The sequence below is a fragment of the Phallusia mammillata genome, chromosome 1 (assembly GCF_965637545.1).
Source record: "Phallusia mammillata chromosome 1, kaPhaMamm4.hap1.1, whole genome shotgun sequence".
Taxonomy (NCBI): Eukaryota; Metazoa; Chordata; class Ascidiacea; order Phlebobranchia; family Ascidiidae; genus Phallusia; species Phallusia mammillata.
In genome coordinates this window covers 20,595,958-20,614,601 of record NC_137252.1, presented here as the reverse complement: position 1 = coordinate 20,614,601, position 18,644 = coordinate 20,595,958, and the positions used below count along the sequence as shown (strand labels likewise).

The window sequence follows — 18,644 nt, the reverse complement described above, 5'->3', positions numbered from 1 at the left end:
GCCTGAAACAACAAAGAAATATTAACATCTCACAACATAAAAGAAATACAACCTCCATTGAAGTATGCAACTTCCTATGGTCATCAAATTTTCACCTTCTATAACGGCGTATAACCATAGATAACTTACTATAGATACCAAACCCGGTAGAGCTACTAACACTGAGCCTCACCTTTGGCCCGACCTGGGAACTTCTGGCAGGTGGCGCAAAAGAGCATAGGCGTTTATCACTGATCTAGAAAAAAGCCTGGATAGCGCATTCAAGCGGAAAAGTGAAGCCTACATGGAGGGTACGGCGGCCATATTGGAAGGATCACCTGCGTTAGGCGGTGACAGCCATCAGAACGTTATTTGGACTAAATTCAGTGTTAGTGCGAAGTTATTATATTGTGTTTCATATTTTTATGTTGATTTCAGGTTGTATTAAATATATTGCTCTTCATATACGCATATTACGCGATTCTGTGGAGAGAAATTGCTGATGTCGTCGGATTTACATTTTTACCATTTCACCTACGTAGGTATTCAGCAGCGAAGATATATATATTTATGCAATTGTTGATGCTAATTTCATCTAAAAAGAGACAATTTGACAATAATGCAACATGGATTAAACCCCAAAAATAACTTTTATTGCATGTTTCAAATCAGAACTGAGGAATAAAAAAACTACTTTGCTCTACTTTTTCTGATATGGTCTCCAGTGATTTTTCTGACATTTGCAGTTAAGTCTAACTTTTGTGTAGCATTTGGATGTCATTTTGATTAGCTCAAATTTATAATTGTCCATAACAGGACAATCAAATGAATGGTCAGTCCCTGGAACACTTTAGAATGAGGAACATCCATCAACACTGACAATGCTATTGCTTCTAATATACCTTTGCTATTTGGTAATTTGTTATCTGTTGTGACATGCATTTAAATCTTTTTTCTGTTTCGTGGCAAAGTGTAGTTACGCTAGATGATTTCTTAAGAGACCCCCCTTTTTTCTTAAAAAAACAGAAAACTATGGTGTGCTGGTGAAGTAGGTGAACTGAGTGCTGTACAAATGAAACGTGTTTGTTTTTTGACCATCTTTCCTGTTTTATAGACAGATAAAGTTTGTGTTGCTGGAACATCTGCATAATCATGATCATTTTGGATTCCGATTTTCTTAATTATACTTTCTAATTACTGCAAAATATGAAATTCTCTTATTTTTGGACCTGCGTATATTATTCATCACTTTTAAAATATTGGTAGAATCTTGGTTTTGGCAATTGCTATTTTTTGTGATACTGCTTCTCCATAGAAGGCGCTTGCATGTCGCTTTAAGTAGCTGAGTTGTTGTTGAAGCCCCCAACAGAATAAAATACCTTTAATACAAGTCAACGAAGCCAGGTTGGGCAATTTTATACCAACAATATATAAGCACTCTTTAAGGAATGATTCCCATGATGCCTTATTAGAAATATGTAGGGGTGATCAAAAGCCATGGGCAAATAGATTCTGGAAAGTCAATACATCAAACGTATGATTGAACAATCTAATAAACTGTATGGTAGCTTATCTACCAGTAAATTCTTTTAACCTAAGCTGTGTAGCCTAATATTTATTCTAATCAACAACATTGGAAACTAAGACTGTGCAGCAGTATTAATCTTCATTTTGTGTTGGTGCCATTTATTATGCTGTTTCAATTTCAGTTGTTGCTTAAATATATTCTCATTCTTTCATGTATTACTTTTAATGTTCTAATTCATTATTTCAATTAACACAATTTAATTATCACCTGCTGTATTGGTTCAGTCTTGATTCATGGGAAACAGTATCTTCTCTTAGAGTGATAATTTGGCTAGTATGGTTCATATATTTTTCTTAAAAATGGTCCGAGCAAACCAGAGAGTGTTTGCTGTGATTTCAGGTTTGCCTGCCAATGTTATTTATCCAGCCTTTCGACGGTCGGACTAAGATGCAATGCTAGGAGCAAAAGTATTAAACCTGTAATAAAAATGTGTGTAAAATAGTAATGAAAAAACTGAAGTTCATGTGAGTTTAATATTGAGATTAACTTACCACTTAGATCAACAAACCACATAACCAAGTGATTGTATACTTATTAATCCCGCCTGGAATCGAACCAGGGTCCTTTGCCATAAAGCAAATGTGATAAACCACTACACCACAGGATTTGACAAAATGTATACATCACTTGGATAAATCGGTACTACTACATCGTGAAGAAGGTCTGCTTGTCTTGTACAATTATAATGGTTAAAGATCTGTAGTTATATAACAAACACCAATATTCCAAGTCAATACAACTAAAATCAGCCTCAGTTGCCAACTTGCCATCACTATAACTCAAACAAAATGTCAAAAATATATCCTACTTGTGAAATGTACGGGAATATCTGGGCTTTGTACCGCTCTCTCTCCATCATCACTGCCTTTGCCGTCACTTATACTTCTACATTATTAGCGTTTTTTGTTGCAACGGAATGCATAACACTGTGTTTCTGCTTTGCCCAGTGTACCAGGTGATCCTTACAATATGGCGGCAAAACCTCCACACAGGCTTCAAAAATCCCCTTATCGTAACGCCTGGTTGCGCTATCCAGGCTTTTTTCTAGATCAGTAGCGTTTATGGTGCTGACTCACCAATTATTCTTACCGGAAACCCAAATTGCTGTAACAGCACCATAAACGCCTATGCTCTTTTGCGCCACCTACCAGAAGTTCCCAGGTCGAGCCAAAGGTGAAGCTCAGTGTTAGTAGTTCTACCACCAGGTAAGCACTTTTTTCCAAGGAATGCAGCCTGACTACCATGAATAAAAATGTACGCATTATGACGTCACATACCGTTGTAAACAAACTGGCGCCAGTTTGTGTTCTTGGTTTTTGGTAGGTAAGTTATATTGTGTACGCTCTCAAAAGGAGTTTGAGGTACTTATTAAACATTAAATGCGTATAAACACTCCCATATAAAAGATTCAATGTTAGGGTTGATTCTGATGAAGTTTTGCTCCTACTCGTGAACTTCACTGTCCTGTTTTTTTAATATATGTACTCGAACTATTTTATTCAACATCGAATTTTTAACACAGTTGGGAGACCCAGCCATATTGCGACTTAAATGACTAACAAAACGGAACTGTTCTCCCTTTTTAAATGGAAACTTTTTCTGAGAAATGAAGACCACAAAGCTGTGCAAATGCCTTTTTATTTTTGGTATAAACTCCACCCAGAACCTACTACACCATACACAATGTTTTGATCATGCATTAATATCCTAACATAAAACACAGTTTACTGGCTAGTTTGAAGCAAACATGTTTGCGATTTTCTTAAAAAAGCATTTAATCATACAATTGTAATTACAGAAGCCATATTTTTGTTTTAAACAAAAAAATCCATGTTTCACATTCTCTTTCACATTTCTGTTTTGTAACATTTTACTGTTTGTGCCAGTGCATTGCAAAAGGCTGTTTTATTCATAAATTAAACACACATAAAATATGAGTCCTTTAGTTATATGGAGTACAAGCCTGTGACTGTCATTAAAAAGGCAAATTAGGTAATCATATTGATTTTGAAATTGTATTGTAAATGAATCAATAAACAAACATCAGTTTTTCAAAAACTTCAGAAAGAAAATAAGGAATATTTATTTTTATTACAATATTAAACTGAAAGTATACAATTTGATTGAAATAGGTACAGTAAAATTTGACCGTAGTGAGAAGGTTTTTACCAACAAAAATACCAAAAACACATTTGCTGAAAGATGTGGCAGGTTTGTCAATTAGAACAAAAACCTCAAGTTATTGGTATATTTAGCTCCTGATGTTAATTAAACCTTAACTGAGTCTTCCTCACAAAATGTAAAAATAACCCAATAGTACCAAGAAAAAAATATGCACTCAGCATGCATAAAAACAGCTTCCATTATATAAACTATCTTCAAATGTCATTTGTGGTAAATATCATACAAGAAAAAAAAAATGTTTGTACTACTGTATTCGACATCCAAGTTCTAATTGGTTGGAGAAATGATTAATTTATCAATGGGTAATAACCAACACCCAGACAATATGTAATCTTTATTCTGACTGCCTGTAGAATGTAGACCAGTGGTTCTTAACCTTTTTTTCTTTTTTTTGCACGCCCCTGGGTTTCTTAATTATATAGAATAGATCTAACCAACCTTAATGATTCAGCATCCCCGCACCCCCTAGGAACAGTTCTCACACCCCTTGGGGGTACGAGAACCCTTGGTTAAGAACCCCTGATGTAGACATTGCTAAAGAAATACTAAACCTTTTCAACAAAAATAAAACTACCATGGCAACAGATTTACATATTGTATGAGCAATAAATTTTGTACATTGGAAGAAAATTTAGTATAGCCATATACACTGCAAAAATACCTGCGCACAATTATCAGCCCGATAACACAGGCGTGCATGCTGGAGATTTTATGTAAGAGTGGGTTGCACAGAAAGAAAGTGTACTGCAAGTCTGCAACCAACAAAATCTGAAAATAGAAAAAAAATGTTTTTAAGTATTTCTAGAAGTTGCACTTTTTTCAGTCATAAACACCATGTACTCACTGGATGACAATAGTAACTGACCAAATTTCTTGTTGATGCTATCATCTTGTGTAAACACCACCTCATTGCAAGAAGCATCTTTTACTTGTTTATGAGATCTGTTTATAAATTCAGAATCAATATTGATGTAAAAACCTGAACTTTCTAAATTAGTAAAATTAGTAACTAAAAGTTAAGTTTTTATGAGGAACACAGTATGTACTATTTTGAGTGAGTATTCATTTTTTAAGGCAAGGGTCTTTGGTTAACTGGACATTTTTAATGAAGCAAAATCCTTTCAAAAATTAGGGTTTTTTTCTGTTAACTTGTGAAGTTTCTGTTATTTATGTCTGTTCTTAATCTGACACAAAAAATATGTTTGTGTTCTGCCATCTGATACCTACCTCACACTTATTGGTTGATTTCTTGTCCCTGATTTCAACACCATTTTGTTGCTTTTGTAATTGGCAGGCAAAATTGTTAAAGTTGAGCAATATGTTCCCAATGGTGATGGTCATGGCATGTCAGTCAGGAAAAAAGGTTTCGCCCATCAGAACCATATGCTTTCACCAGTGGCTGACTTGATGCTGTAGACTTAAAGGGCACATGACCTGTATTATACTATTTTAGTATACTATAAAATATTTTAAAATTTTAGTAAACTATAGTAGTGTAGCTGTGGGTGACACTAAAACGCTGAATGGGCGGGACGTCGCGGAAACCGCTCAATATCGGGTAAATTGCTGACGGTTAGTGCTATTAGGGTTAGGTTGAGGTTTTATAATAGTATATGAATCAAAAAATGTCCCTGCCTAAAACTTATTCAACTATTTCCTGACATTAGGCAAAAATGCTATGGCGGGACGTCGCGGGAGATGGCGGGACGTTTCGGGCGCGGAATGTAGTGTTCGGCGGAATTTTTTTTAATGATTTTCTATTATAAAACCTTATCCCAACCTTAATAGCTCCAACCGTCAGCAATTTAACCCGATATTTAGCGGTTTTCACGACGTCCCGCCATCTCCCGCGACGTCCCGCCCATTCAGCGTTTTAGTGTCACCCGTAGTTGTTCTTTATAGGCTACAGTCTTTCTAAAAAAACAAACAAAAATACATTGTGTGATATTAAACAGGTTGCAGACGATGTTCGCGACTTTGCGCAAAATAAATTACAATTCAAAATGTTATCCGTAAAGTTTTTTTAACAAAAATAGTTGGTGCAGACTGCAGACTACATGTCACATTATAACAAGAAGCAACAAAACCGGTATCACCACGCGCCAAATTGAAACCAACTACCATGACGGAAACAATCACCTGGCTATAGTTACCGTAGTCAGGCTGCATTCCTTGGAAAAAAGTGCTTACCCTACCACCAAACCACTGATCTCTATAAACACTGGGTTGCGCTACTCCGTTGAACGGTTGGGTGATTTTTGAAGCAAATTGAAGCGTAATGGCGGCTGCAAAAGGAAGCCCCAAAAATGCATTGCGGGCAATGGGGAGAGAGTGGAAAAATGACGATAATTTTTATTTTAGGCATTTGTGTAGCGATTTTTGCAGATATGATTTGTAGATTAATAGGACGCATGTATTCCAGTGTGTAATAACCAATAAATATGCGTAGATTGATTGTGATGTGTATTAGTGTATGTGTACTGGGAATACATTATTCAGTTAATGTTGAAATAAATCATTATTGAGTGGTAATAAATGTTTTATTGTGCAATATAAGTAGTTTACATGCATTTATTAATATTTAAGACACAAATCCAACAAGAATAGCTATTTTCTTCACACAAGACGATGTGATACTTTATTTAGCATCACCTTGTGCTGATCCAAACTGCTGTTTTTGATTGTCAGCAAAGTCTTGGACCTAAAATATGGCTGTTTAAAAGTTTTTTTGTAGTAGGTTCAACATTATTTTGCTTCTATGTTACAAACCATAAATCTAGTAAGCTCACAAGTAGCTCATTTAATCTACCCTTTTCAGTTTGCAACCAACATGTGTTGAATAAATTTTTTCTAATGTTGTGAATTCTCAAACTACAAACTCTTAACAAAATTCTAATATCTCAAAGCGATACATGTGCATATAAATGCATTTAAGACATCATAGCAGTTAGGGTGGACAAGTTTAACTACCCAAATGAGTTGCCTATTTATGTACTATTTCAGTCATAATCATGAAATATTGTTTTTATTCTACTTAATAAGCAATTTTCTGCAAAAACACACCTGCACACTGTAGCGTCTCACTCACGCTTTGCGGGATTAAACCAGATTTATTAATGTTGCTGTCCAATACGCAGCACACCATCAGCACACGCTAGGTAGAATAACCATGCACAATTTGGGGATGAGGCTTCCACATCGACCAATGGTGGTACATGGGGAACATCCTCTGATATACTTTCGTCATTGACATACTTTCGCAGAAATGATGAATTTCTTTTCATTTCTACCCCCTCCTTGTTCTGAATTGTAACTTCACCACTTTCTTCACCGACAACTTTTTTAGGTTCCGGATCAAAATTTGTAGAAAGCTTGTTGGTTTTGGGCTGCTTCACCAAAACTTGATCACCAACTTTTATTCCGGAGGAAATTGCTCTTCTTTTCTCATCAGTGTATAGTTTTCCTTTCAACTTGTTGCTCCAGTCTCTGTCATGAAACTCTTCTTCAGTCACATTTGGTTCTTGACAAAGCTCCGGAAGCTTTGTGCGCATTTCACGACCAAACATTAAATAATATGGAGAAGCTCCAGTTGTTGACTGTGGTGTTGATCTGTACGCCATTAAAAATTTGTTAATCTCAGCCTTCCAATCTTTGTGTTCCAAATGAGCCACACGAATTGCCTTCATTAGAGTTCTGTTCTGTCTCTCCACTTCCCCATTAGCTTGAGGCCAAAGTGGAGTTGTATGAACATGTTCAACACCATTTTCTTTCAGAAAATCTTCAAATTCTTTAGAAATGAACTGTGGACCATTATCAGTCCGAAGTGAGTAAGGCATACCGAATCGCGCAAATATTTTGCTTAGCGCTTGTATTACACAGGAACTTGTAATTGACCTCATAATTACTAGAGATGTACCGAATATTCGGTTTGCCGAATTTATTCGGCCGAATCGATCATTTTTGCAAAGATTCGGTTTCGGCCGAATAATTTGTTGCGATTCGGCCGAAACCGAATCTTTTACGAACACAAATTTAAAGCGTTAAACGTGTCTTTTCTGCTTATTAAGGTCCACGCAATCTTTCAAAAGCCCAAACATAACAAAAATTGCGTCATAGTTTATCTTTTTAAACACATTATCGTTTACCCCACGGTAGTAAAAAAATAGTAATTCATTGGCAGGTTGCCAATCATGCTTATGGAAATTTTAAACCCCAGAGAACTGAAATAAGGAGACGGGCATGCGAGCGTTTTTTGCACAATGTGCTCGAAAATGTGCAGGTGAAAATGTGCGCACATTTTTTGAAAATGTGCAGGTCAAAATGTGCGCACATTTTTTGAAAATGTGCAGGTCAAAATGTGCAGGTGCCAAAATGTGCAGGTCAAAATGTGCGCACATTTTTTGAAAATGTGCAGGTCAAAATGTGCGCACATTTTTTGAAAATGTGCAGGTCAAAATGTGCGCACATTTTTTGAAAATGTGCAGGTCAAAATGTGCGCACATTTTTTGAAAATGTGCAGGTACCGAAATGTGCAGATCAAAATGTGCAGGTGCTAAAATGTGCAGGTCAAAATGTGCAATCGCTCAAATGAAGTGTTGATATTTAATGTCAACATATGTAGCCTACAGTGTTAAGGCGCTTACATGAATGTTTTATTAGTGTTGTGGTTATAAATTGTGCCAAAAATATTAGTTACAACCTATAAATTAAAATCGGATTTATAAGAAACTTGTAAAAATGCATGTTGTTTTTGTTGATATGGCAAAGCATGAAATGATCCAACATTCAGGATGTAAGAAACACTGTTTTTCAGACTAGATATGTACATGATCGTCACCTCAAATGGTTTGACTTTATTGTTTTCAATTTAACGCCTGTTAGCCTGTAGCCTGCCCAGCTTCTACAGATTTTACAATTAAACTTTCTCAATGATTTTAAATATAGTATGCTCATATGGCAGTCAAGCTATTGTTTCCGTCAGGCTTAACGCAGCACGCTTGTAGGATGCTTGCATTGGGCTGGGGGGCTTTAAGAGCAAGCAAACGACAAAGCTGGGCTTGTGTGGTCGGTTTTATGCATCTACTATATGTGTGGTTGTTATTGTGCTGTTGGAGAGTATTTAATGTACGTCTTATCTTTTTAGTACTTTTTTAAACGCATTGAAGTGATTTTACCTAACTTATTAAAGGGTGCATAAAGTTATTACTAATTGAATTAAAGTCTGGGATGAACTGATGTTAAACGACTTCGGCCCAGACCAGGAACTCTGGACAGACGAAAGGTCAAGCTTGAACGAAGATTGTTTTTTTTCAAAGTTACTCATTTTAAACTGTCAACAAAGGGTAAATTTTGTGAAGCAAAAATTAAGTTTATTTGAAGAAAAAATCAAGGCACCAAAACAATTGCTAGACATCATAACCACCAAGGAAACTGGTGCAGAAAAACAAGTCGATTTGCTATTATGATAAGTAACAAAGAGTTAGACACAACAGAGTATTTATGAGGATATGTTTTTTCAAGGCAAAACAAGTTTACAGAAGTAAGCAAAATTGTCAGCATGTTGTCAACCATGCAACCACAGGGCCAGCTGATTTCTTTAGTGGAGCAAAAGTCTGGAGGTCTCACTTATCCTTTATCAGAGTTACTGCAACTGCAAAAAGTTGATAACAAAAGAAACGAGAGGAAAAGAGGAGCTGGACTACCATATGAGTATACTGTGATTAAACTCAAAACCAAGTCAAAGACCCAGCTGTCCAGTGATTTTTATTCAATGAAAACAAATGAATTATTAGAAAGTTTTCCATCCTTGGGGTTCTACTGCACAATTGACAAAAGGACTTTGTGTCTTTGGAAGAAACTCAAATGACAACCTTCAAAAAGAAAAGGACAACCACACAGTTGCACAGCAATCTTCCTAATGTTTGACATTTTTTATTTGTTCGAGGCTCATTTACATCACATAACTTGGTATATAGGTATTTAATTAGGTTAGTTTTGAAACCCACACAAATACTTGATGTGATGCCCTAATTTTAAGTTTGCTAAAACATTCATGTTATTGCTTCTGACTTGCTATAGTGTGCACCAGATAGCTAGAAAGACCTACTGTAGGAATGTCATAATACACCAAAATATCAGTAGATGTTTTTGCAAAATTTGTAATTGTTTCCTGACTAATATACAGAAACTAGATGATTGTCATTACAAATGAAGAAGGTGTATGTTTCATGTGGGATTGCAAATAAATCAATAAACTAAAAGTGATGTGAACAATAGAAAGACGAAGAGACTGAAACAGCCAGAAAGAAAAGTAGGATATGGAAAATCATTTTTTTGAGACCGCTGTGGGCATTCTGTATTATAATTTTGGTAAAAAATATGTACAATGGTAACAAAACAGGTTTCGAAAAGGACAATACTGAGTTGTCATGAAAAAATGACAGATGTGCAATGCAAAAGTATAAGTTCTCACCATTTATGTAGGCATCACTTTTTTGCCACTGCATTTGTTTCAAACCATATTGTATTTTCATTTTTTTTTTGGCCCTCAAGGGTCATATTCTGTTTAGTTAAAAAAACTTAATCCACTGCATTTAACAAGAAAAATAACATACCTATATAAGTTAATTGATTTGCACAGAACACTATTTAAAATAAAAATGCAGGGAAAGGTATGTAATTGAAACAAAAAAATGTTTATGTGAAAGGGACAGAAAGACTTTTTCAGTGGGAAAGGGAAAAATTTTGGCACCTGCACAATTTTGTGCACAACAGTTTGACCTGCACATTTTCGAAAAATGTGCGCACATTTTGACCTGCACATTTTGGCACCTGCACATTTTAAAAAAATGTGCGCACATTTCGACCTGCACATTTTCAAAAAATGTGCGCACATTTCGACCTGCACATTTTGGCACCTGCACATTTTCGAAAAATGTGCGCACATTTTCAAAAAATGTGCGCACATTTTGGCGCACATTGTGCAAATTTTTGCCGTAAGCCCTGTTGGAAATAAGGACAAAACACAACTATTTTGCACTGGCTGCCTGGTAGATAGACATTTTTTCACGTCAAAAGCGTAGCGTACGACTTCGCGTGACGTCATAAATGATTCGGTTGATTCGGCCGAATTTATTCGGCAAAACCGCCGAATATTCGGTTTCGGCCGAATCGAAATTTAGCCGATTCGGTACATCACTAATAATTACTACTTCATAGAACCTGCTATAGTAATCCACCAACACCAATATGTTGTCTCCACTTGGTAAAGGTCCCAGTATATCAGCTGCACAATCCTGCCATGGTTGACTTGGAGGTAGAACTCTTGCAATTGGTTCTGGCCTGCTGTACTCACTGGTTACTTGGCATCCATGACACTTCTTACACAGGGTTTCTGCATCTCTATCCATCTTTGGCCACCAAACTTTACAACGAAGTCTGTTCTTTGTTTTCACAATACCCTGGTGTCCCTCATGAGCAAGTTTTAACACAGCTTGGCGCAAACTACCCGGAATTACAAGTCGAGTTCCTCTAAGTATCAGGTTACCATATATACTGAGTTCATTTTTCACATGTAGATAGCTTGGATTCACACATTTTGACCAATCACCAGTTTTCACACAATGTCTGACCATTCTTAGTTCTTCATCATTTTCAGATTCTCTTTCCACTTCTTTTGATGACATAGCAACAGGTGTACTGTATTCCACAACTTGACCAATGAAGTCCTCAGAAACACTGTTGTCAATACAGCATGCTAAATTAAGTCTTGACAATGCATCAGCAATATTAGTTTTGCCTGGTCTGTAAACAACTTTAAAATCATACCCTTGCAGTCTCAGCACCCAACGTTCAATACGTGCTGGAGGTTTAGATGACTTTGAGTAAATAAACTGAAGTGGTTTATGGTCAGTCTCTAATTCAAACTTCTTTCCAAACAGGTACAAATTAAACCTCTCACAAGCCCAAACTAGAGCCAATGCCTCTCGTTCTGTTTGGCTGTATCTTCTTTCAACATCAGTAAGACTCCTTGATGCATAAGATATAACTCTCCATTGACCACATTGCCACTGAGTCAGAACTGCACCCATTCCGTATGGAGAAGCATCTGCAATTACTCTTGTTGTGCAGTCATTACGAAAATAGGCAAGTGTATCTACTTTCACAATTAAATCCTTCAGTCTTACAAATGCAATGTCCTGGGCCTTGCCCCATGTAAACTTGACATCTTTCTTTGTTAAATCCAAAATGGGTCTTGCAATTGAAGATAAATTGGGAATAAACCTTGCAGAATACTGCACCAATCCCATAAAAGATCTTGCTTCACTGGCAGTTTTGGGAGGTTGAGCATTCTTGATTGCTGCTATTTTCTCTTCACTTGGATTAATCCCTTGCTTGCTCAAATCATGTCCAAAAAAGGTAAGTTTAGCCATACGAAATTTGCACTTTTTAGCATTCAGTGTCAGACCACACTGAGACATTTTATCCAACACAGCAAACAACCTCTGATCATGCTCTTTCCTTGTACGCCCATGTATAATAACATCATCTGCAATGTTTGCAGTTCCTTGACATCCTTTCAAAACATCCCATATAATCTTCTGGTATTTCTCTGGGGCAGAGTTTAGACCAAACATTAGTCTAGTATACCTGTACAATCCCTTGTGTGTATTAAATGTAGTGATATGCCTGCTGTGTTCATCAAGTAAAATTTGATGAAATCCCCACTTTAAGTCCAATTTACTGAAAACAGTACTTCCGTTAAGCTCATAAAGCAACTCTTCCACTGTGGGTATTGGATGTCTTTCCCTCACGATAGCTGTATTAGCCTGTCGCATATCCACACACACTCTAATGTCACCATCAGGTTTAGGAATAACCACCAATGGAGAAATCCAACCAGTAGGCCCTTCAGGTGCTTCTTCGATTATCCCCTCCTTCAACAGCTCTTCAAGTTTTTTCTCTCAGCTGAAATGGAATTTTTCTCACAGGCTGTGCCACAGGTTGAACTTTATCATTGATGTGCAACTTCAACTTGTAGTCTTTCAACAGACCAATTCCAGAAAACAGTTTTGGATATCTGGACAAAACATCATCATACACAGAGTTCACACAACTTGGCCCCAAGTGTAGTAATCCTAACACTTCTGCAGTACGCTTTCCCAACAAGGTGTGACCTTTTCTTTCTGTAACAATGAAATCTGCCTTGCACTCATGAAGACTGTCTTTAGACTTCACCTGAGCTGTAAAAGTGCCCAAGGTAGCAAGAGGCCCTTTACTTCCATATGCATACAGGGTCTTTGCAGACTTTCTGGTTTCTGCTTTAATTTTCTGCTTCTTCAGCCATTCCCATGTATCCTTGTCAACAATATTTGCTGATGCCCCTGAATCAACCAAAATATTTGGCAATGTAACACCACCAATTACCAGTGTCACTGTATAAAACTCTGTTAAAGGTTTCAGACCAAAAACAAAACCATCACCATCTTCCTTCTCTATTCCATTTTGAACAGTGTTATTATTCGATCGCCTTCCCAATGGACGATGTCCCTCTTCACCATTATATTTTGATGGCTTGAAACCATTGGACCAACACTTTAATTTGAAGTGTCCCACTCTACCACATTTAGCACAAGCTTTTCTTCTAGCTGGACATATCATATCTTTCTTAAAATGTCCCTTTTGGCCACAAGCAAAACAGGTTTTTCCCTCTTTTCTTGATGTCGAAGCAACCTGACGTTTTCCAGACTTTTCAATGTAGTTGACTGCCTGGCTTCCCTCCATCACTTTTGCTTGGGAATTCACAGCTTCAAATGCTTTGGACATTGACAACACATCTTTAAGGGTAAGTGTATCCTTTTCCAGAAACTTTCTTCGTAGTGCATTTGAGTGACATTTATCAATTACTTGATCACGAATTTGGTCATCTGCTTCATTTCCGAAATTGCAAGTAGCTGCACTTTGTCTTAATCGACATACAAACTGATCAACTGATTCGTCATTTGTTTGATGCAATTGACGAAACAAATGTCTTTCAAAAGGTATGTTGCACTTTGGTATAAAATACTCATTTAAAACAGTTAAAGTTTCATCATAGGTCTTGTTGTCATCTTCCTCGTTTACTAGTGTATAGTAAATTTCCTGCACATTCATACCTGCAGTATGTAGCAACAGTGCCTTTTTCTGAACGCTACTCGTGATTCCCTTTCCCACCAAGAATAGATTGAAAGCTCGTTTCCAACGTTTCCAGCGTTGAGATAAACCATGTGCACCGTCTTGAACATCAAATGGTTTCAGTGCACCGACATCACTGTTTGACATTCCCACGAGGTCAGGATTTCCTTCCATTACCTTCCGGAAGATCCACAATCAACCCAAATGTTGATAAAACAAATGTAAAACAGATCCTCGTCGCCAAATGTGGCGTCTCACCCACGCTTTGCGGGATTAAACCAGATTTATTAATGTTGCTGTCCAATACGCAGCACACCATCAGCACACGCTAGGTAGAATAACCATGCACACAACGGTTCATGCAACAGACGACACACGATGGTAACCGGCACATTATAAAACACTACACACACCAGTTATCACTTAAATTCTTGCTAAACAGGACGGAAGGCAACAAATACACCAGCCAAGTTCATACAGATATCCTGTATTTTTTGTCAGATGATCACCATTATAACAGATGGTGCATTCACAAAATAAAATAAAAACAACCTCAAAGTTGTTTAAGTTTAAAATGTGCAGCATATCATGTTACAGGCAGTGTCAGAAATGATTACAAAACATACACAGTGGAAGTAGAACAGTATACACACAAAAAATGTTTAATCTGATTCCAATCCCTCTGTAGTGTATTTGTTGTCGAAAAAGGCTGGATTGTAATCTTGCAGTGTCATAAAGCTTGAGGGTTTGGGAGGAGACTGAAACATTCCAGTGGAATTTTACCAGAGACAATAAAGGTTGGTTATTGGAGAAATATAAACCCTATTATGTCTGAAATGTTTGGAAACAAATTTATCATAAATGTAAAATGGAATTGCAAAATTTCATCATATCACCATGGCAAGATAATAAAGACCCAAACCAAATGCACTCAAACGAGAAAAAAAGTCAAATAGTGTTAAAATAGTTGAAATATTATTTTATTCCACATGTTGGTCAGAATTTCCTGAAGTTACAGTCAAAAACAGCAGTTTGGATTAGCACAAGGTAATGTCACACAAAGAATTACATCATCTTGTGTGAAGGAAGTAGCCATCTTGTTGGATTCATGTCTAAAATACTTAAAAAAGCACGCAAACCACTTATATTGCATAATAAAACATTTATTTCCACTTAGTAATGATTTATTTCAACATTAACTTAATAAAGTATATCCAGTACACATACACTAATACACATCACAGTCAATCTACGCATATTTATAGGTTATTACACACTGGAATACATGCGTCCTATTAATCTACAAATCATATCTGCAAAAATCGCTATACAAATGCCTAAAACAAAAATTATCGTCATTTTTCCACTCTCTCCCCATTGCCCGCAATGCATTTTTGGGGCTTCCTTTTCAGCCGCCATTACGCTTCAATTTGCTTTAACCGTGATGGCCAGTAGCGCAATCCAGGGTTTATAGAGATCAGTGCACCAAACCCATTGTTATGGTCATGGATGAGCGCTTCTGGTTGTTTCTTGAGAAGTGATAACTGTTATTGCTACCAGACGACGTATTTCTAATGTTGCGAATCGCATTACATACGTCGGCTGTGCATAATCTTGTGACAAAAGAATCTAGTAACCCTCGTGACATTGTTTGTTTTTAGAAATAACCGATTTGTGAGTTATTACCTCAATAAAAGATTGTATAATGGCTAGTAGCAGCACAACAAACGACTTTGCAAGTGAAATTCCTGAATAACTTATGGTAGTGTTGTTATTGGAAGGTGAATTTGAAGAGTGTGCAAGTAACATGCAGGAAAGTGCAAATAAATCTATTCCTCTTCCCGAAAGCATTCTTAAAAAAATCAACCCAGATGTTAGTTTTTCGGAGAGTGGTTTGAAAAACGTGTCCAAATGGATACGGATGTTTCACAGCAACAAAAGTGAAGATGAAATCATTTCCCTTTATCCTCATGTGTGCTTGAAAAGTGCATCTTTTTTTCATCTACTATCACTCAAAGTGTGGCCTCCAAGTATATTTTGGAGGTTATGAAATGCATTGTAAAGCAGGACCCTGGTTTAAATGAAAAAACCCACATAGAATCAGATGTAGCATTGCAAACCAAGGAAAACGACATCCTGGATTGGTGGATATACATTAGGCAAGGCAAATAAAAACGCATCTTCCAGCCAGACAATGAAAGTGACACTAAACTGGCATCTGCTCCAAATTCTATCCTAAAATTTCAAAACTTTATTTTATGTATTTTTTTGAAAAACGCAACAAACAGTACACACTGTTTCGACCTGTAAGGTCTCATCAGTGCAGCTGGTAACAGGGCATCGACCATATAGGCCAGTGTAGCCACATTATGGTAACCCAGTTTGTTGGGAGTTACAGACTGAAAAGCTGTGCCTCACCAAATCTGTTTTATGCCACTACAGGGCATAAACCACAGAGGAGTGTTACTCATGTATCAGTAAAAAGGCACCAAGCCATTTACTTGATAAGTAAGCTGCAGACAGTGCACACTGTTTCGACTTACCTATAACGTGGAAGCAATATATCTTCTTCTTTGTACTCAGCAAATAGAGTTTTTTTAAGTTTGTAAAATATCCAGTGATCTAAAAAGATATTTTAAATGACATATTGTTCAAGTTAACATTAGCAATATCAAGTGTATGTTTTCCTTGCCTTTCATTCTTTCAGGCAGTTTATCTGCTGATTTTAGCAGGTCCTCCGGTGTTGAATGCCTTGGTTTCACACTAAATTCACGTTTTGTTGGTGGCCTTCTTGGTTGGTTGGAAAATAATGATCTTTTAGGAAGGTTTTTGCAAGGTGTTGCACCAATTTTAAGTAATTTTTGTTTGCCGTTTACTAAGACATCTTGGCAGAGAAAATGGTTTTCACAGATTGCTGCCCTGTTATATGAAATGTAGGCATTGATAAGTAACAATGTTTTGTCGATTTAGTAGGGTATGTTAAGGTCAAGGTACTTACGTTTCCTTGTGCAACATTTGCGGTATTATGTCACCAGCTGCTGCATCTCTCATAGACAATAAATTTTTTTTAAAATTTTCACGGTGTTTTGTTTCTTCCGTAGTCTTTGCCAACTCGGGCCTTCTAACTATAAAAAGCGTGTTTTTTGGCCATTAGACTTCGCCTTTTGGTAAGATGACAAGCATCCCGGAACAGAGCAATTAGTAGGGGCCATCGCTTTACCGTAAAATGCAAAGAAACTCGATTAATGCGTTCAAACTACAATCTACTGCGGTTTGTTTTGACACAAAGAACCAGAAGCGTTCATGCGTGTCCAATCAAAACGTAACAATGGAAACAATGGCAGTTTGTCATCCATGGTAAGTTATCTATGGTATAACGCGTCCCTTACTCCCTTGTTGCACGTTACTGTTTGCGGTAGGCCTACTATGTCATGTGATAACCAGATTTCACAACTACACAATAAACACAGGACACACTCATAACCTTATGAGTCATAAGGGTGCACAACTGCACACGACACACAGCAAATATGTTCAATTCAAGTTTCTATTTATGTTGCCTTCGACGGTTACTTGAATACTTGCCCCATACAATTTCAGCCTTCTTGACAAAAATGTAATCCTTCCTGATATTGTGTGCACTAGGCCTATGCAGTATGCACTCATTATGCAGGGGGGGAAAGAATGATATTTTATACAACAAAAATTCACAAATATTATATTATTTTCCCTGAGTATGTTGTACAAAAAACTGGATGGGATAATCCGGATCCTGATTCGGCAGCTGTAAAGTATCATCCGATATCCGTCAAAAAACGAAGATCCTGCCGGATCACGATCCATGCCCAACTCTGGTTGCTAGTGTAGCCCGACCTGCCTCGATGGCGACTTGTTAAAGGCGGCTACAGTGTAAACTATGATGTTCATTGCAAATTGTTTGGTGAGTCTGATCTTTGCATCTCAATAACAGCTGACTGATTAACAGCCACACATATCTCTCTTCTTTCTTTGTATTCTTGAATAACGTTAAAGGCGAACGTTCAAATCAGCTACACATCCACATGGGATAACAATAGAAGCCCCAAAATAGCCTCTTTCCCGGTGGAAATAGCAGGAACAAATAGAATCCACAAAAAGAACCCACAAATAGAAGGGCGAAAACATCAAAGTCTACGCTTATATAACAATGTGAAACATTGGCCGGTGTACGAATTCTTTTTCTCATATTACTTATATTATTTATTTTAAGGTAGCCATGTAATTTATAGTGCCATAGCGCCTTTTGGTGAACACCATATGCTTATTCACAGGGTGGAAACGTTGCGTTCTAATACGAATCACAACTGCGGAAACATTGCAAATACCGACGGAAATATGTGTCATAAGGGAATAAACACTATGTTTACTGTTAGATCTTTCTGGAACCCGAAAAATGGCTGGAAATAGCTTATGACTACCATAGAACCGGAACTATAAACATTAGTCTATGCAGAAATGAGGGTAAACATTTCCATTTCGTGGTGTGAAACGTTATTGCGAAATAGCATGCAATAGTTTCCATAAACATTGCACAATAGTGTCGTAAACGCTACAAAAGCTCCCCCCCAAAAAGGGTGCACAATGTGTTTGAATGAAAAACACATTTTATCAATGTTAATGGTTGTTAGCGACACGCGACAAGAGAGATTGGTCAATAGATGGCGGTAGGTGCTGTTACGTG

At 37.1% G+C, this 18,644-nt stretch overlaps 2 protein-coding genes and 2 long non-coding RNA genes across 11 annotated transcripts; 2 read left to right on the top strand and 2 right to left on the bottom strand.

Moving 5' to 3' along the window:
- Positions 1 to 234: 234 nt before the first annotated feature.
- Positions 235 to 1,773, top strand: LOC145209282 (uncharacterized). 3 transcript variants are annotated; one of them, XR_013855052.1, is made up of 2 exons: positions 235 to 517; positions 796 to 1,773. It is a non-coding gene; the product is annotated as an uncharacterized LOC145209282 (long non-coding RNA). The 3 variants fall into 3 exon arrangements; XR_013855053.1 differs by having other exon boundaries at positions 235 to 521; XR_013855054.1 differs by lacking the exon at positions 235 to 517 and adding an exon at positions 528 to 724.
- Positions 1,774 to 2,779: 1,006 nt separating this feature from the next.
- LOC145208981 (uncharacterized) lies at positions 2,780 to 3,471 on the top strand. Its single transcript, XR_013854980.1, has 2 exons — positions 2,780 to 2,890; positions 3,090 to 3,471. It is a non-coding gene; the product is annotated as an uncharacterized LOC145208981 (long non-coding RNA).
- On the bottom strand, positions 3,189 to 5,929 carry LOC145208980 (uncharacterized). Of its 6 annotated transcripts, none has more exons than XM_080079230.1 (4): positions 5,891 to 5,929; positions 4,979 to 5,168; positions 4,596 to 4,693; positions 3,189 to 4,503 (listed from the first exon to the last, which is right to left on the bottom strand). In XM_080079230.1, the coding sequence occupies exons 2-4, from the start codon at positions 5,020 to 5,022 to the stop codon at positions 4,322 to 4,324; spliced, it is 324 nt and encodes a 107-aa protein (XP_079935356.1). In that variant the 5' UTR covers positions 5,023 to 5,168; positions 5,891 to 5,929; the 3' UTR covers positions 3,189 to 4,321. The 6 variants fall into 6 exon arrangements, with proteins under 6 accessions (XP_079935356.1, XP_079935357.1, XP_079935360.1 ...); XM_080079231.1 differs by having other exon boundaries at positions 5,905 to 5,921; XM_080079234.1 differs by lacking the exon at positions 5,891 to 5,929 and having other exon boundaries at positions 3,189 to 4,519; positions 4,617 to 4,693; positions 4,979 to 5,606.
- A 6,771-nt stretch (positions 5,930 to 12,700) lies between these two features.
- On the bottom strand, positions 12,701 to 14,163 carry LOC145207448 (uncharacterized). The gene has a single exon (XM_080078681.1). It carries the CDS (start codon positions 14,096 to 14,098, stop codon positions 12,701 to 12,703), a length of 1,398 nt encoding a protein of 465 aa, XP_079934807.1. The 5' UTR covers positions 14,099 to 14,163.
- Between the last annotated feature and the right edge of the window lie 4,481 nt (positions 14,164 to 18,644).

Excerpts from the sequence above, each read along its gene's own strand:
- LOC145208980 (XM_080079230.1), bottom strand. The coding sequence starts at position 5,022 with ATGGTGTTGAAATCAGGGACAAGAAATCAACCAATAAGTGTGAG. Across the intron at positions 4,694-4,978 it reads AATCAACCAATAAGTGTGAG|ATCTCATAAACAAGTAAAAG; the intron begins GTAGGTATCAGA and ends ATTTATAAACAG. Across the intron at positions 4,504-4,595 it reads TCAGTTACTATTGTCATCCA|ACTTGCAGTACACTTTCTTT; the intron begins GTGAGTACATGG and ends TGTTGGTTGCAG.
- LOC145207448 (XM_080078681.1), bottom strand. The coding sequence starts at position 14,098 with ATGGAAGGAAATCCTGACCTCGTGGGAATGTCAAACAGTGATGTCGGT.